The sequence below is a fragment of the Crinia signifera genome, chromosome 2, assembly GCF_055691185.1.
Source record: "Crinia signifera chromosome 2, ASM5569118v1, whole genome shotgun sequence".
Taxonomy (NCBI): Eukaryota; Metazoa; Chordata; class Amphibia; order Anura; family Myobatrachidae; genus Crinia; species Crinia signifera.
The window spans coordinates 73,847,668-73,867,870 of record NC_139218.1 but is presented as its reverse complement, the minus strand read 5'-3'; the positions used below and the strand labels follow the sequence as shown (position 1 = coordinate 73,867,870).

At 42.4% G+C, this 20,203-nt stretch overlaps 1 protein-coding gene across 1 annotated transcript in view; it reads left to right on the top strand.

Annotated features, from left to right (window-relative positions):
• Positions 1–19,998, top strand: part of LOC146058407 (uncharacterized) — a 38,705-nt gene extending 18,707 nt beyond the window's left edge. Inside the window, exons 8-12 of the mRNA XM_083170688.1 lie at positions 14,415–14,505; positions 15,591–15,683; positions 16,630–16,658; positions 18,663–18,748; positions 19,856–19,998. Coding sequence (XP_083026814.1) covers positions 14,415–14,505; positions 15,591–15,683; positions 16,630–16,658; positions 18,663–18,748; positions 19,856–19,998 — 442 coding nt within the window. The remainder of the gene's footprint in view (positions 1–14,414; positions 14,506–15,590; positions 15,684–16,629; positions 16,659–18,662; positions 18,749–19,855) is intronic.
• The last annotated feature ends 205 nt before the right edge of the window (positions 19,999–20,203 follow it).

Here is a 20,203-nt window from a genome sequence, read left to right as displayed (position 1 = left end):
TCACCTGCACACAAACTGCTTTCTCACCTATTAAGTTGCTCTGCACATGTGCTGACACAAACTAATTAGCAGGGAAAAGTTGGATAGGAACATGGGAATGGCCATGGAGAGGGTTACACATGGGAAACTTCGACCACACTTCAACAAATGTTCAAAAATACCCTGGTCAGTAAGTACACATAAATCTAGTATTTGTTTCACACAAGAAATGACACATACCACAATTTAGATTTAATTTGTAAAATAAATTTATTTGCTGTTCAGCATCACAGCTTGACACTTTAATGTGAGAAATCAAATAAACAAATAAAATAGACACACAAATAATAAAACAGCCAGAACAAGAGGTTGCATATCTCCAAACATGTGTTACCCTGCAAATGCAATGGTGAAAGAAATGGGGACACCAGAATACGTACTGCAACAACCAGGGTGAATACTAAGCAAGATACACACCACCAAAAAAAAAAATCCTGCATTTGTAGAGGTCAAAATACGAACTTTCATGCCCATGGCACACAAATGGATCGATGGCCAACTCAGGAAGCGGATGTCCAGTGCAATTAAAACCTTTGGCCTCCAACCACAGAGGAAGTGAACCAGGTCTCATTTGGGCCCTTTTTTGCCCCTTTTAGATGGGGCCTTGGGGACAGGGGCCTTTGGCTCAGCTGGCTTTCGGCGTCTTTCCCTAGTCGACACAGGAGGGTCAGCCGAGGTGGAAGGTTGGGGAGCAGCTTGGGGTGGGGCAGCAGATGGGGGATTGTCCCTTAGGGACCTGTCGGTGGACAGCTGCTCCGCAAGAAGTTCATTCTGGCGGCTGAGGTGTTGGCCAATGCTTAGCATGCCAGCCGCCAGAGTTTCATTAATGCGGTTTAAGGCCTCAACCTGCAGCTGGTTTGTGGCCTTCCACTCCGCCAGAAAATCCGCCACCTGCTGCTGACGGATCGCAGCATCCACCCCTTGCTGCTCGATCCTGTCCAGCGTCACCAACAGGCTCTCATTCCATGTCTCCTGTGGCTGGGGCTGGGGGCGACGTCTTGGTGGAGGCTGGACAACTTGCTCCACCTGTGGCTCTGCAGAGGAAGATGCTGCCGGTACATCCTGGCTTTCTGCTTCTGCTAGGATAAGAATTGAAAACAATGTCACCATCACATACGCAATAAAAAATATCTTTCTAAATACAATGCATTACTGTGACTTACCATCAAAAGCAGCAGCAAAGACCTCCGCCGGGAGCTCACTGTCCATATTGGAGATCCCCCTGATCTCCCCCACATCGATCACGTCACAGGAGTCCAGCTCCAGGGGGGTATACTCCAAATCGTCAGGCATAGGACCTCTCCCGGTGGACATGCTGTGGTTGTACCGGTCAGTCATCTTCCTCTTCAGTGCACTTTTGAAGTCAGTCCACCTACAAGTTTAAAAATACAAATATCACCATGAGATATGTGCACCACTGTGCTACGTGTAGGCTTACCACCTAGTCCCTTTAATTCCGGACACATGTTACTTACACAGGTTCTGTGGCAGTTTAAAATTAGGTGAAGTGGAGTCTTGAAGTCAGCCAGCCACAGAACCTGTGTAATTAATATGTGTCCGGAATTAAAGGGACTAGGTGGTACCCCTAGCTACGTGACATTTCCTAGTGTGGGTGATCTTATGTTTTTTTGCCATATGTGTCCCACACACACACATTCATGTCTCAATTAGGAGGCATCACTATGCAGAAATGACATCATCCATGGCCAAATTAGGCACCTCCACCTGGTGTGAAACTACACATTCCACCATAGCTTGACAATGTGGTTATTATGGAGTAATTTAACTATGGAATGGCATACTGGGATGTGTAGTTTCTCACCAGCTACATGTGCACAGTTTGCTCATTCTTGTTTCAGTAGCATCATATGGAACATGTTACAACAACTCTTTCAAAAACACACTTTCTCTTGTCCCATACTTCACATGAGCAGAACTGTGCCCATAACCTCACATCACACCAATGGTGCATGTTTCATATATCAATGTGGGTTATTAGACATGGTTGTGTTCACATGTGACATTGAAGTGTAGCACTATCTACAAACACACCTTTCTATTAGTCTCAAAACATACATGTAACATATGTACACACATATGACATTATCAGGGGGACAAAGACCAGGGCAATTTTTCAGCAGTCTCCAGCAGGAACTGAGGCCCTTATTCTAGTTCACTCTTTCTGCCCAAATATTTCTTTGATGGACAAAACCATGTGCACTGCAGGTGAGGCAGGTGTAAAACCCCACCCAAATCTGATTATCTCTGCACAAGTAACACCTGCCTCACCTGCAGTGCACATGGTTTTGTCCATCTAAGAAATATTTGGCCAGAAAGAGTGAACTAGAATAAGGGCCTCAGTTCCTGCTGGAGACTGCTGAAAAATTGCCCTGACAAACACACTAACCTTTTCTTCACCGCGTCCCAAGTTCTGACCACTGGTGCCACCTGGTTCACTTCCTCTGTGATCTTGTCCCAAAGGTTTCTCCTTGCACTGGCACCCGGCTTCCTGGTTGCCAATTCAATCCATTCGCGTGCCCTGGGCACTAGAATTCGCATTTCGGCCTCTACAAATGCAGGGTTTCTCTTTTTGGAGAAAGGGTTTTTTCACAATAATTAGATGAATAAGATAAATCTATATTCGTGTATATATAAATGAAGGTGAAAAAATAGAGAGCGCCACACACCTGAAGATTTTTTGATCAATAGAAAATATTTTACTAAATATAAAAATCAATTACATATAAAAACAATAACAACAATATAATAATAATAAATTATGCTCCTTATAAAAATAGGGGAATGATCAAGATTAGTCTTTAGTAGGTCAGACTCAGCTCCAAACAAATGCCTGATTTATTGAAGAGACATAGCTCTATGCGATAATATCACATCAAATAAATTCTTTTGAATAAGTGTCAGTTCATTTGTGGTGGAATGACAAAGAATAGCGTGTCACTTAGATGTCCAATGACAAGGGGTTTTTCCAAATTTTTACGATGATGAGGGACCCTCAAAAGATTTAATGCTCATACTACCTCTGTAGTTTTAGTAGAATAGCCTCTCATAAACCTGCGGTCGCCGGGAGATGGTGGTTCTTCCGTGCGGCTCAAACTACAACCCGCTTGGACGGTCAGCCGTGAACGGCGGGCCGCCGATGGATTGAGCAGGGAGTGAGCCCGCACTGACCTTATGGATGTTTCCAGGTGCTCCGTTTAAGGCTTCCAAGTTTGGCAGGTGCGAGGTCCACTTACGCTGAATCACGAAGATAGAAATTCAGAGCGGCTGCTCGTGATGACAGGCAGTCTGGGCAGAGAGCTGGCAAGGTAGTCAGTGCCTTGCAAATGATCCTTGACGCGTTTCTCCGCTGTAGAACAGTAGCGGTTTCATCAGAAGGGAATAATTTGGGTGCATAGACCCTCCGGTATTTATCAAACAAGTTGTCCAATCAGACAGGACTAATCGGAAGAGCTATTAGAACAGTCCAGGTGTGTATTAACTCATTCAGAGTTTTTAGAAGGTAGAGCGGTGGAGCAAATTAATTACATAACCTTTTAAAAGGAGCATTTAAATTAACTAAGCAAATAAATAAATATACCGTTATACTCAAATATAAATATAAATATGCAATAATAAGAGTATATACAAAAACTTTATATTAGATCAGAAAGAGAAGGAATGGCATCGCTTGAATATATAGAACGTGATGGAGGGATAATTGGATCTAGTTGCTGGAATTTAATCATTAGAGCCATGGCTCAAGTGTTAGAGTGTCAAGCTTCCGCTGTAGACAACAAGCAACTATGTGAGTTCAAATCCTCTTAGGTTTATAATTTTTTCTTAAAATATTTTTAATTTTTAATTTTTATTTTTATTTTATCTTTAACATTTAATGGAGAAATGAATTAGATTGATTGATCTCATGTATTTTTTATATATGAGTAGATTTTAATATAGCTCTGCAAATATTCCATTCAATAGGGATTTTTGCACAAGATGTTTTAAATAAAGATTTAGCTGTCTCCATTCATGTTCAAAACATGATATGGAGGATTTTTTTGAAAGAATCAATCAATTCAATTCAGAAATTTAATGTCTCTAGTACAAATAGTAAAGAGAGAACCGATATAATCTATGGAATTAACAATGAATAACAATAATATTGATAGCAAATAGTTGAAGAAATGATCCATTATATCTCCATCAGATCAAATTTAATGGGAATCAAACAGATTAGCATACATATTCAATAAAGGATTAGTCAAAAGAAGGGGTACATGGATTAATGTATCAAAATAAGTACATCACATTAATAATCACATTATCTATAGTGGGGGTATCTTCAGCATTTTTTATTTATTTTAGAACTGCAATATTGGTTGTATTGTAAACTTAAATTAATTTAAAAAATATAATATATATATATATAAGCAGTAAAAATAACAACGAAAAAATACATAAATAATACTATAAAAAGAAATATAATTTAATACCTAACGGTAGAGCAGATAAAGAACAGGGGATAGGGAGGGGATAAAAAGACTATCCATCAGACATTATTTAACTCAATTGATTCGTTCAAGCCTGCTGGATATAATGTATTTAATGCAAAAATCCAGTAGGCTTCTTTCTTACAGAGATGGTTAAACCTATCACCTCCCCTGGATGTAATATCAATCTTCTCAATACCCTGAACCTTTAGATTCTCTATATTGCCATGATGTCTAGATTTAATGTGTCGAGACAGACTGTGTGCTTGAACCCCCTTCAAAATATTTCTTTTATGTTCTAGAAATCTAATATTCAAAGTACGGGTGGTGCGTCCCACATATTGCGCTCCACATGTACATGTGACTAGATAGATGATATAAGTCGAAGAACAATTAATGTGGTTATTAATAGTATATAGGTTACCAGTAGAGGAGGAACAAAATTGGCTGCCAGTTTTTAGAAATTTACAAGTAATGCACCTAGATCTCGTACACTTAAAACATCCATGGTTTTTAGTGTCATGTGTAGAGTTATTTATATAGTTATCTGTCGAAAAATGGCTGGGTGCCAAACAATTTTTTAGAGAGGTGTTCTTTTTGAAAACCACTCTGGGATATTCATCCAAAGCATCTGCCAAAAATTTATCACTTTTCAAAATTCTGTGGTTTTTGTTTACAATGTTTTTAAGTTGTCTGGAGTGGGTATTGTATTTGGAAACAAAAATGGGTATACGGTCTTCTGAGTAAGCTGGATTAGACTGAGGATTTCTGTTATTAGTTTTAGTTACTTACTCAGAAGACCGTATACCCATTTTTGTTTCCAAATACAATACCCACTCCAGACAACTTAAAAACATTGTAAACAAAAACCACAGAATTTTGAAAAGTGATAAATTTTTGGCAGATGCTTTGGATGAATATCCCAGAGTGGTTTTCAAAAAGAACACCTCTCTAAAAAATTGTTTGGCACCCAGCCATTTTTCGACAGATAACTATATAAATAACTCTACACATGACACTAAAAACCATGGATGTTTTAAGTGTACGAGATCTAGGTGCATTACTTGTAAATTTCTAAAAACTGGCAGCCAATTTTGTTCCTCCTCTACTGGTAACCTATATACTATTAATAACCACATTAATTGTTCTTCGACTTATATCATCTATCTAGTCACATGTACATGTGGAGCGCAATATGTGGGACGCACCACCCGTACTTTGAATATTAGATTTCTAGAACATAGAAGAAATATTTTGAAGGGGGTTCAAGCACACAGTCTGTCTCGACACATTAAATCTAGACATCATGGCAATATAGAGAATCTAAAGGTTCAGGGTATTGAGAAGATTGATATTACATCCAGGGGAGGTGATAGGTTTAACCATCTCTGTAAGAAAGAAGCCTACTGGATTTTTGCATTAAATACATTATATCCAGCAGGCTTGAACGAATCAATTGAGTTAAATAATGTCTGATGGATAGTCTTTTTATCCCCTCCCTATCCCCTGTTCTTTATCTGCTCTACCGTTAGGTATTAAATTATATTTCTTTTTATAGTATTATTTATGTATTTTTTCGTTGTTATTTTTACTGCTTATATATATATATATATATTATATTTTTTAAATTAATTTAAGTTTACAATACAACCAATATTGCAGTTCTAAAATAAATAAAAAATGCTGAAGATACCCCCACTATAGATAATGTGATTATTAATGTGATGTACTTATTTTGATACATTAATCCATGTACCCCTTCTTTTGACTAATCCTTTATTGAATATGTATGCTAATCTGTTTGATTCCCATTAAATTTGATCTGATGGAGATATAATGGATCATTTCTTCAACTATTTGCTATCAATATTATTGTTATTCATTGTTAATTCCATAGATTATATCGGTTCTCTCTTTACTATTTGTACTAGAGACATTAAATTTCTGAATTGAATTGATTGATTCTTTCAAAAAAATCCTCCATATCATGTTTTGAACATGAATGGAGACAGCTAAATCTTTATTTAAAACATCTTGTGCAAAAATCCCTATTGAATGGAATATTTGCAGAGCTATATTAAAATCTACTCATATATAAAAAATACATGAGATCAATCAATCTAATTCATTTCTCCATTAAATGTTAAAGATAAAATAAAAATAAAAATTAAAAATTAAAAATATTTTAAGAAAAAATTATAAACCTAAGAGGATTTGAACTCACATAGTTGCTTGTTGTCTACAGCGGAAGCTTGACACTCTAACACTTGAGCCATGGCTCTAATGATTAAATTCCAGCAACTAGATCCAATTATCCCTCCATCACGTTCTATATATTCAAGCGATGCCATTCCTTCTCTTTCTGATCTAATATAAAGTTTTTGTATATACTCTTATTATTGCATATTTATATTTATATTTGAGTATAACGGTATATTTATTTATTTGCTTAGTTAATTTAAATGCTCCTTTTAAAAGGTTATGTAATTAATTTGCTCCACCGCTCTACCTTCTAAAAACTCTGAATGAGTTAATACACACCTGGACTGTTCTAATAGCTCTTCCGATTAGTCCTGTCTGATTGGACAACTTGTTTGATAAATACCGGAGGGTCTATGCACCCAAATTATTCCCTTCTGATGAAACCGCTACTGTTCTACAGCGGAGAAACGCGTCAAGGATCATTTGCAAGGCACTGACTACCTTGCCAGCTCTCTGCCCAGACTGCCTGTCATCACGAGCAGCCGCTCTGAATTTCTATCTTCGTGATTCAGCGTAAGTGGACCTCGCACCTGCCAAACTTGGAAGCCTTAAACGGAGCACCTGGAAACATCCATAAGGTCAGTGCGGGCTCACTCCCTGCTCAATCCATCGGCGGCCCGCCGTTCACGGCTGACCGTCCAAGCGGGTTGTAGTTTGAGCCGCACGGAAGAACCACCATCTCCCGGCGACCGCAGGTTTATGAGAGGCTATTCTACTAAAACTACAGAGGTAGTATGAGCATTAAATCTTTTGAGGGTCCCTCATCATCGTAAAAATTTGGAAAAACCCCTTGTCATTGGACATCTAAGTGACACGCTATTCTTTGTCATTCCACCACAAATGAACTGACACTTATTCAAAAGAATTTATTTGATGTGATATTATCGCATAGAGCTATGTCTCTTCAATAAATCAGGCATTTGTTTGGAGCTGAGTCTGACCTACTAAAGACTAATCTTGATCATTCCCCTATTTTTATAAGGAGCATAATTTATTATTATTATATTGTTGTTATTGTTTTTATATGTAATTGATTTTTATATTTAGTAAAATATTTTCTATTGATCAAAAAATCTTCAGGTGTGTGGCGCTCTCTATTTTTTCACCTTCATTTATATATACACGAATATAGATTTATCTTATTCATCTAATTATTGTGAAAAAACCCTTTCTCCTCTTGCTACTATAGGCAATCTCCAGAATTGCATTTGGGAGCAGCCATAATATTTGATCCTTTAGGATAATCTTTTGAATACCTTTATGTGTATATATAGATAAAAAGGTAGAGCAATTTTCTAATTATTTGCGCCTGATTGTTTCTGTTGTTTCTCTTTTTGGAGGTGGTATCCTGCTCAGTCCTCACCCTAGATGTTGCAGCTCGTTTTCTGGTGGCCCCAGTTCTCTCACCATGCACCTGCTGGGTCACACCTGTTTGGAGAGATGCAATCTCTTGTTCTGGCTGGTTGCTTGGCCCTTGTGGAGCTGGTGGAGGTTCACCAGGGCCTGTTACTGAGGGGCCCGCTTGATCTTGCAGGCTACTCCTCTCTTGGGCCCTCCTTCTCCGCTCCTGTTCCCTCTTGTTCAGTGCATCAAGCAGGGATTGTGCTGTAGCTCTCTGCAGAGCGTCCTCTGCTGCTGAATCGTCAGAGTCAGACATGTTTGCAGCAATTGTGGCCTGCATCTGACTGAATATTTATGTGTTAATTTCCCGCCATGAACAAGGGGGCGTATATTTTTCCACGCAATATAGATGCAAATTTACGCCGATATTTCCCGCCGATAATTCCCGCTTAAATTACGCAGGTCTCAACGCACCTGATCAAACACCTGTATATGCACATACACAGGTTGTGGAGCATTGTGCTACATCGTGAAATGTGGGCACCTGTCATTCCAATGACGAGTGTTGTCAGCTGGTATCTGTTGGAGTTCGTGTATGCTTTGTGAGTCACATTTCAAAACATCACGTTATAATGCTTTCCTTACATATGTAATGAGTCTGAAATTGTCATACACCAACATGTTGCATTGTGGCCCTTTAGGCAGCGTAGTTATAAGTAGAGGGTTGCGTGTATTATTTTCCGCCTACTGTATATACAGTACTCCTCTCCATGCATATCGGTGCATCGTGCCCCCTTTAAGCAGCGTAGTTATAAGTAGAGGGTTGCGTGTATTATTTTCCGCACACTGTAAATACAGTACTTCTCTCTTCATTGAATTTATGCTGTTGGTTGTGGTGTGTGTATATCGGAACGGTCCGCGTAAGTTTCTATTCGCATCCAGTTTGTTACTGTAAGAGGGATTAATAAAGTTAATACCAAACAAACAATTTTTTACACCAATCAGCAAGCACCAAAAGTGATATATGTACCTGCAATTAATAACTGCGCCATTGCCAATATGACTTCCAACAGAGCTAGGCCATTTTCCACCCCTGAGCTGTTGGCCCTGGTCGACGTTATGGACCGTCACCTGGGGCCCAGGGGCCCATATGTTAGCAATGCCGACAAGCGGCGGGCGTATACTGCTGCCCGCCGCCTGATCTTCTCTACGACCGGCGTCCGCAGAAGCCTGGGGCAGGTTGAGCGGCGCTGGTCAGACCTGCGCCGGCGGCAGCCGGTTCTTCTTAGCAGCCTTCGCCGCCATATTGCCCGATGTAAGTTTTGATTACTAGTATGTCAGCGTTTTTTAGCAATGTTTTGTGTACTTTTTATAAATATGTTCCTGAGTATGGGGGTGTATATGGGGGTGTATATGGGGGTATATGGGGGGTATATGGGGTGTATATGGGGGTGTATATGGGTGTATATGGGTGTATATGGGTGTATGGGGGTGTATATGGGGGTGTATATGGGGGGTATATGGGGTGTATATGGGGGTGTATATGGGTGTATATGGGTGTATATGGGTGTATGGGGGTGTATATGGGGGTGTATATGGGGGGTATATGGGGTGTATATGGGGGTGTATATGGGTGTATATGGGTGTATATGGGTGTATGGGGGTGTATATGGGGGTGTATATGGGGGGTATATGGGGTGTATATGGGGTGTATATGGGGGTGTATATGGGGGGTATATGGGGGGTATATGGGGTGTATATGGGGGTGTATATGGGGGGTATATGGGGTGTATATGGGGGTGTATATGGGGGGTATATGGGGGGTATATGGGGTGTATATGGGGGTGTATATGGGTGTATATGGGTGTATATGGGTGTATGGGGGTGTATATGGGGGTGTATATGGGGGGTATATGGGGGGTATATGGGGTGTATATGGGGGTGTATATGGGGGGTATATGGGGGGTATATGGGGTGTATATGGGTGTATATGGGTGTATGGGGGTGTATATGGGGGTGTATATGGGGGGTATATGGGGTGTATATGGGGGTGTATATGGGGGTGTATATGGGTGTATATGGGGGTATATGGGGGGTATATGGGTGTATATGGGTGTATAGGGGGTGTATAGGGGGGGGTTTAAGTAGTTGATCAGTTTTTGGGTGTAGGATATCAAATCGTTTGCATGATAAATGTCTGAAATATCACAGCAATGATAATTTTGAAGGTTATGAGCATGACTAATGTGAATTTTTCTTTCCCACTTTTTTATGAAACCCAATCTTCGATTTCTATGCCATCAACATGAACATTTCAGCACGGGCAAGGGCACGTATGGAAGCCCGGGAGCAGGCAGCCCGGGACCAGGCAGCCCGGGACCAGGCAGCCCTGGAGGAGGAAGAGGAGGAGGAGGAAGAAGAGGAGGAGGAAGAGGAGGAGGAGGAGAAGAAAGAGGAGGAGGAAGAGGAGGAGGAGGAGAAGAAAGAGGAGGAGGAAGAAGAGGAGGAGGAAGAAGAGGAGGAGGAAGAAGAGGAGACATTGGGTGCAGTTTGGACCCACACCATTTCCCCATCCCCTTCCCCCTCCACAACCCCCACCCCCTCCACAACCCCCACCCCCTCCACAAACCCCACCCCCTCCACAACCCCCACCCCCTCCACAACCCCCTCCCCAACCCACAGCCCCTCCCCAACACTGGAGACAATGGGTGCAGTTTGGACCCACACCATTTCCCCATCCCCTTCCCCCTCCACAACCCCCACCCCCTCCACAACCCCCACCACCTCCACAACCCCCACCCCACCCCCCTCCCCACCCCATTTCCTACCCCCCTACACCTCTCCACCACCCACCCCCAAACCTCTCCACTCCCCACTCACACCCACTACCTCGGGCCAAACTCCAGGACCATCCACCTTGCTCCTGACCCCCCCAACCACTGCACAGCCAACCAGCGGCAACCAGGATGGCTCAAGTAGCCGTAAGTAAATAATGTGTCTAATGTTGACCTACACATTTCTACACATAAACAATCACAACAACCACATATGTGTATCCAACATCAACATTAGTTGCAACATATCACTGCAGGCCGACCATGAGGTGTGTCCTGTCCTTCTCCAGGAACAAGGCTCCCCTTTGTGGTTTTTTTGAGTGTGGCCATGCCTCACCCCTTGAATAATTGACATAACAGTACATCCAATGAGATATCCAACATTAGTGGTGTGGTAGTTATGTGGCTCCAGGTGTTGGGTAACTCCAGTTCCCAGCATGATGTGCAACACAGGGCCGGATTATAATGGAGGCGCAAGGGGTCAGTGCCCCTGGGCCCCCCTCTAGCTAGGGGCCCCCTGTGGTTGTCATGTATTTTTTAAAAATAAAATGTTTAAGTTATGTTTTTTTTTTTTTAGCTAAATGTTTTGTGCATGGGTGGGGTAGTGCTGCAGCTTCACCTATCTGCCAATGTGACAATGATTTATGGTGCTGAGCATCGGGAGCCAAGGCACACTGATTGCACAAGTGTGCAGTGCATTTCTGGGAGTTGACTAAGTCCCATGACACTTTGCACCAGAGGACAGAGGCTGAGAAGTTTGTGCTGAGCTCTGATTGGTGGAGCTCATTACATGCTTCTCAGGTCCATGGAGAACAGCAGCAGCAGCTTAGTCATAGGAGGGTTTTTAATCAGAGGCAGCACTAGGGCTGTGAGGTCTCCTCCAGAGTAAGGGGCAGAGGGACAAACACAGGCTTTTCATGTGGGGTGTGTATATATATATATATATGGGGTCTATTATTATTCCGAGTGCCGCCAACCCCCTGTCTATATATATATATATATATATATATATATATATATATATATATATATATATATATCCCCTGCAGGTAACCATTGACCAAGTTTATTCTGCCTTTACTCTATGTTTTGACAGTATAATATTCGCCCATGCAGTGTGCGGCCAGTAATGACAAGTGCAAGGGGGCCCCCCGCTCTAAAGTACCCCGGGCCCCCCAAAGGCTTAATCTGCCACTGGTGCAACTTAAATGTAGAGATTGTTTTGGTAATAGTGTGTGAGGCCATGCGGATGCATGCTTTACAAACATAGCTGTAGGCCTATAATTTGTACAGCAATGTCCTAAATTTAAAATACTAAGGAGTGCTTAAGCCACAACAATGTCATAACCCTTAAATAGCACAGGCTAATTGTGAGGTTAGAGGACAGTCCCCCAAAACCAAAGTAACAATTGGGATACAGCATACATTCATTGATGAAGGAGTAATTGAATTAATGTTATTTACTATGTACAGTATGTGTGTGTTAACATATTATTTTTTAGTACTGTGTTTACAGCAGACCCATCTTCAATGTAGTTTCTAAATGTATGTGCCCTTCACACATAACTCAGAACTTTTTATTATGTACAAATACAACAAACATTTGTGTATGTTATATATTAATTTTTTGTTTTATCCCTTCATTACAGACACTGAACAGCAGCAGGAGGAGGTGGCAGCCCTAATACGGGAGATCATGCTGACCCTCGTGTACCTCCAGCTCCTTTTTGGGCTTCTGGAGGCCCGCCTTTAATTTTTTATTTATCCCCCCCCCTTTTTATTTTTGTATACAATAAAAGTTTGATTACAGTTCGAAATTGCCTGTGTTTTTAATAATAAATATGTTAGAGGGCGTGTAAGGGTAGGTACATACAGATGTGTACTGTAAGTTATACTTGTAATTTGAGGTGAGGGGTAATGATTGATGTGTGAATGTGTGTGTTTTTGAGTAAAATAACACATAGTGAAAATGCATGAATGTTTAAGGTTGTTCGATTAAAACATCACACATAACATCAGGGTAGGTATACATGTTACACATTTTGGACAAACTAATTACGGACATAATTTAGTACATATACAGAAACACCAACATAACTTGATTTAAAAGTAACAGCAATATGGGGACACATAGATAGTGATTAAAATGCCACATTAGAACATAACAAATATACATGTAATGTGGGTTCAAATGTAGTTTTATTAGGTCTTTATTAAGGTAGACAATTGAGTTAATAGAAAACAATAATTGAATAACAAATAGATTAATTAATCAATTGTCTGATTAGTAGTTGAGAGGCAAGATTTGCAGGTCCATATATGTGAAGGGTATGCCAGCGTGCACGGACGTACGCTCACTCTCACGAGCGGTGACATAAGCTGAGTTTTCCATTGAAAACAATAGGGACCCGTCCGTGCAAACTGGCGTACGCTCAGATCTCCGCAAGAAGTCGGTGGGGAGACGGAGGAAAGACGGCCGTACACGGCGCCGTACGCTCAGTTGTACGCCTGTTGTCGGAGTGCAAGGGCTGGCCCGTCCGCGTACGTTGCCGTACGCTCATTTGTACGCCACTCCCCTTCTACGGTATTTCTGCCCGTACGTAAGCGGCTGATTTGTGGGTGGACCTAACCCTAACGGCCGCGTACGGCTAGCGTGCGGTAATGGCGAACGTACGCACGTTTGGCCGCTCCGATCAGAATAAGCTCCATTATGTGCAAATCTGTCTCTGGTACTTGCCGGTGACTCCACAGCCATTTACCTCACCGCACGTCCCTGACAGTATAAGTGTACCACAGTTCCCCGATGCGCTTGGTACACTTTTAGAATCTACTCTATGTCCATGTAGATGGTAAAGTATGAACAAGTTGTTTTTTTACAAAAAAATCAATTCAGCCGTTTGACTGCTGACCAATAGTTGTTTACCTTTTGACTGTCTACCTAGACCCTGTGGGGTAAATTTACTAAGATGGGAGTTCTATTTCAGATGGGATGTCGCTATGGGCAACCAATAAGAATCTACTTATTTATTTAGCACCTTCTAAAAGATAATAGATAGAATATGATTGGTTGCACGTACTGTAGCAACATCCAATCTTAAATAGAACTCCCATCTTGGGAAATAAACCCCTGTAGATCTAAAACCTGGATACCCCTGCATAGGACTGCTGCAAGTTGTGATGTTACTTCCATTTAAAGGCAAAGAGCCAGAATTGTGCTGCAGCCAGTGGGCGCCTCAGTAGGAAGATCATCCGTTGCAGCATTAGGATAAAGACGCAGAAGTGGTTGTGGCAAAAGGTGCAGTCGCATCTTATATACGTACAGACATCCTATCGGGCTAATTGCTTTATTTTTCTCATTTATTTGTAGTCTTTGGCTCTTATATGTCTATTGCAAGTTAGACGTTTAAGTATTACTTTGTAAATGAGTCATATTGTGTTTGCAATATAGACAAGAGGAAGAAAGGCTGAACCGCCTTCTAGAAGAAACAAAAAGAACATATGAAGGGGAGAAATCTGCCCTTGAAAATCAGATCAGACAGGTTTGCCATATATTTTATATATATTATGTATATATACACACACATGCACACACACACACACGTATTTTTTTACTCCATGGGCGGATGTATCAAAGCGAAGAGTGATGTTTTTGGATGTTTGACCACATTTGTCATATGCACCAATCTCCAGAATGCAATACTTTCTAGAGCTTGCTCCTGTAAGGCAACATCATCTGAAGATGGTATTGCTTAATATCAAGTGGTGTGATATTTTGCCATTGCATATGCATATAGGTCTCTCTTGCAATGGTGGCTGCACTGAGGCTTTATTCGCACACTGATTGACAGTCAGGAATGATTGTGGGAGGTATCAGAATCAGCTGATGCATGCATAGCATGGGACAGAATCTGATTGGATCCCTCTCAGAGGAAAATGTGACAAGAAGCCCCTAGGGTTTTCTATCTATCCAGCCAGCAACTGTCACCCTTACATCTATTTAGAAACATGAAACATTGTAAAAAGACATGTCAAGAGAATATATTTGGAGGAGGAAGCTAATTTTTAGTTTGCAGAGGGGCATTGAAAGCTTTAGCACCAGCCCTGTCTGTGATATATCTCATAGTGTATAGCCACGATATCTGTCAGCTGCTGTGCATCAGTGAATAAACACTGTGCGCATGTGCACAGCGTCTATTCCCACAGTCCAGGGGGGTTGGGGGCATGGCTAGACAGAGCCTCTGGGCCATGCCACCACAGCGTCAAAACGGGGGCGTGCCCCTTGGGAGCGCACCTGTGTCCCTCTTCTAAGAGCCTGAAAGTTGGGAGGTATGCATAGCTGTGTATTCTGGAGAATTGATTAAAAGCACAATAGATAGCTCTAATGGGGCCTACACCTGTAGCGATTTATGGGCATTTTCTAAGCGATTTCACTAGATCATTTAGAAAATGCTCCTACATCACTCCGTGTATACATCGCTATTGCCATGTGAATAGTTTAAGGACATGGAATCTTTAAGTATAAACTATTTGAGTTATTTTGTCTTGTGCTATAATACACACATTTCTGTATGGTAAGAGGCCTGCATTGTTCTGGCTAGATTTTCTGTTTATGCCTTTAATCTAGGAACAGCAGCAGAACTACGAACTGGAGAAAAGAGCAACTGAGCAGATAAATGAATTACAAAGTGAAATCAGAAGGCTATTGCAGCAAAGAAGGGTAAAGATCAATATGTAATCACATTAAACACTTTCCACTATTCTAAACACAATAAAGAAGTTTAAATGGCAATAAAGAAAGGTTTTTTACATGTTGTGCTGGAGTTTTATCTGCTACAAAGACACAGGCAATGCATGTTAATAACATCTTCCTGTCTACTTCTACAGTAACTTACCTGCAGCCATGTACCCAGGGGCCCCTAATAGGGGCCAATGATTCTCTTAACACATTTACAGAGCTCACAATGTGTTCTCTGGAGTCTCTATCAAGACTTTCCACCCCTCAGCACCTTTGGCGCACACACATATGTACAGAAGCGGCCCGGGGTCAGGGCAGCAGGATCCGAGCAGTGGGGTCCGGGCAGCCAGGTCCGGTCATCGGGGTCAGGGCAGTAGAGTCCGAGTGGCGAGGTCAGGGCAGCAGGGTATGGGCAGCAGGGTCAGGGCAGCGGGGTCTAAGTGGCAAGGTCAGGGCAGCAGGTACGGGCAGCTGGTAGCGGCATTTGCCAGGCAGGAAGTGGCTGCTGAATTAAAAAATATATTTTGAAAAGACTGGCCGGCTGCTGATTGGCTGAGAGAATTCTCTCAGCCAATAACCGGTTGGCCAGTCTTTTCAAAATATTTTTTTAAATTCAGCAGCCGCTTCTCGCCCCGCCACCCAGCATCTGCCACTACGTGCTCTGCACTGCTGCCCGGACTCCACCGATCACCAATGCCCAGACCCCGCTGCATGCGACTTATTGCATATAAAAATGCCACATCAAGTGCCAAATCGTATGCAAACCTCTCCCAGGGAGCTGCCCGGGGAGCTCAAGGGCAAACTGGTCGGACTAGTGTATGGGGGACTTTACTCTTTCATGACAGTCTGCTACTACTGCTGTGTACACTGCATGTCTATGTTATTTTATTTATTTTATTATTTTATTTCACAGATTTTTCTCTTTTAGGTGTCTTTTGGTGGACAGTCTGTAGAAAGGTAATAACATACTCAGGGATGGATGATGCCTGTCTGTTTCATCTGTGCTTCTCATTTGTGTTCCTCTATTGTCGATCTGTCACAGACCACTGGGTAGTAATGATACCGATGAGCGGAATGTGATGTGAGTTATCTGTTATGCTGTCTCAGATCACAGAAACCCAGCACTATGCTGCTAAAAACAAATATTGCAAATGTACAATTTTTAAGGATCAAAATACACAATATATACAGATTGAATTAAGTAACATCTTCTAATTAGGGACCTAATTCAGATTAATTCGGTACAGGGCAAATTCGACCCTGTTCCAATGTTTATACGTCGCCCGGCAATGAACGGCCTCGGCAAGTAACACACTTGCCGGCCCGGTCATTGCGGGTGAGGAGGGCTGAGAGTGGACAGGGGGGCGGTGACGGTGGTCGGTCATGGGAACGACCAGAGTTTTATGGGGGTCCCCATGAAAACGCTTGGCTGTTCCCATGGGTGTACGGCCGGCCGATGCCTGCCAGGGGCCGGTGGCTGATATCACAGGATGTCAGCCGCCCGCCCCGTCTACGTCCAGACGCACGCAAATAAATGTCAGTTTCCATTGACTTCTATTTGCGAAGGCAGGAGAAATTATCCGATGGTTGGGGACCATCGAATGATCACTCCTGCAGCGAAGGCATGCGAGGGGATGTGTTCTCCTTACACATCCCCTTGCATGTTAAGGGGGGTGGGTGTTTGGATGGGCGCCATCTCAGGCACTCAGGAAGCTGCAATGTTCGCAGCTTACTGAGCAAACCTGGATCAGGGTCTGACCATACAGTATATCACTGTCCTCTCCAGCTCTGCTGTTCTCCCATCACTGGAGAAAGCTAGCACTATTCCATACCTCACAATTTGTGGAGGTCAGGCCCCCTACCACACCAGAAAATCAAGTGGGGCCCCAGGCAGAGGGGGTGTGGCATTATGATACAACCCCCTTTCCCCTCTCATTCTGGGGGTATGCTCAGCACTACTCGAGTAGCTGGGAAGCCCCCGCATCCCTCCCCACGCTGAATAATAACTGTAGCACTAATCAAGTATATCTGTGCCCAATGTCCTCTTCATGTTGCTATACTTGATACTGATGCCTGACTTATTTTCCTCTCTCTGTACTGTACCTAATCTACCCTCCTTTCCTAGCTATTCCCCTCAACTACCATTAGTGCAGCAGGTGCAGTGCACCTGGATCCCTGAGGACTAAAGGGCCCACTGCTGCCCCTGTCACCCATTGTATATCCCTGTCACCCTCTGCCTCTACCTGTCACCACTGCCGTGTTGCATATTGTGAACTTGGGTTGGGGTGGGGGGGGGGGTGGTGTGTGGGGGCTAAATTTAATTTGGAACCTGGGCTCCCAACCCACAAGTTCCACCTCTGATTCCATTGCTACCCTGTCCCCTACCAAAGAAAGTTAAACTCCTCTCACTAACTTATAAAGCTTTCAACCACTCATTTCTACAAACATCCCCAAATGTGTTTCTACATACTTCTACACACGCACACACGCCATCTCCATTTTGCCAGTGACCATGGGCTCGTCTCCTCCCTGATCACCACTTCCCACTCATGCCTTCAAGAGTTCTACTGCGTTTCACCCAACCTCTGAAATGATGCATCTGTCTGATGTGCCAAGGTATATAATACCCTCATAATAATGATCAGTATATATTTATTTCTAGCCTTTTGCAACAACAATGTGTATGCCAGTGATAGGGCTTTTCTCAGTTAATCACTTAATGGTGAGAACCCATTTTGCGCCGCTAATTGCTCTTCTCTATGGGAAGGCGCCTAAAGCCAGGTACACCCTAAATGAAGCCGACGGACCCGGCGCTGGCCATACACTGCCACTGTGTCTTCCTGCAGAGACTTCCTGGATCTAATTTGGAGCAATCAGTGTACTAAGAAAACATTTATTGTGTGTACCGTAAGTGGGTGGAGATGAATTGTGATAAAGAGATGGATATGGCTTGTATTGCAGTATCCTGGCCCCTCCCCCCTCAGTGAAATCACAGACCCCCACCGAGAGAAAGTCAGACAGTCCGTCAACTTCTGAGCAGCAAACTGGTGAGTGAACTTGTATTAAATGTAACAACCTGAAGAAGTCCATATCTGGGTTGATTCTAGTTGATATACTGTAGCTACAGGGTCTAGATAGACAGTCAATAGGTCTACCCCAAAAGGCCGACATGCAATAGGTTGATAGGGTCAAAAGGTCAACAGGAAAAATGTCGCCATAAAAAAGGTAGACACACAACAAGCTTGACATGAGTTTTTCATGATTTTGCTTTTTAAACTGGCGAGAGCCAGACGGGGAGATGCCAGGTGCCGGGTGGGAGGAGCCAGGTGGTGAGTGGATTTTAAAAAAAAGTGAAAAGGCAGCTGCTGATTGGCTGAGAGAGCTCTCTCAGCCAATCAGTGGCTGCCCATTCATTTGTATTTTTTTTTAATACTTCTGCAGCCCAGCTCCCGGCTCCCTCCGCCCGGCTTCCTCAGTGTCCCCTCGCCCAGCTCCCGGCTCGCTCCACGTGCAGCTCACCTGATTTTACATGTGATAAATCGCATGCAATTTTCACATGTGCAAAATGGCGCATCAAGTGCCTAATCATATGTATGCCCTCCCGGGTAGCTGCCAGGGAAATCAGGTCCGACTTGTCCTAAGGTATGGGGGCCTTTAAGGTGAGATCTGTCTAGGTTTGGTGAAGAAGGGGATCTGACCTTTTGACCCTGTTGACATCTTGCATGTTGACCTTTTGGGGTGGACTGTCTATCTACACACTGTCTATCTAATAATCCACACCCATCTGTTTATGTTGGTCAAATGTTTACATTGTTTTTGTGTGTGTGTCTTTAGTGTAAAAAATGCAAATGAATATAGAAAAATAGCACTTCAGATCATATTTCTGGTCGTTATTTATTATGACAATGTTTTTATCAGCCTTTTCTTGCTAGTAAGAGCATTGCCCATTTAAATAGCAGGTATACATGTTAAACCAATGGTTAAACCGATAAACACATAAAAATGGGTACCACAAACTTGTAGAGACACCCCCCGTACTATACAGGAAAAGTGGGAGACTTTACATTTTTGAGAATGTATTCAGTTATTGGTAATATATTCTGTTATTTAAATGACAGTTTTATTCAACTGATATTCATATCTACCTATTACAGTGTCACCTCATACTACTAGAGATGTGAATGGAAAAACAGCAAATACAGTGGTGCTTGATCTGTTACAACAGATGATGGAGTCGGCGGATGCACGCAAGATATTTTTTCCCACTAGTAACACTGAAGAGATGTATGTTTTGTGATAGCAAGTATCCCTATATAAGGAAAGGATAATGATGTGTGCAGCAATAGCGCCACACTGTGGTCACATGGCATATTGCATGAAAGCTTCTAAAAATTAGGCTTTGAATTGTCACACTTTATAGATCACTGTTTAGTTGTGAAATGTAGCTTAAATATTTAAAGTTCCAGTCATACATGTTTCCTCAGAAATATCCAAATTATGAT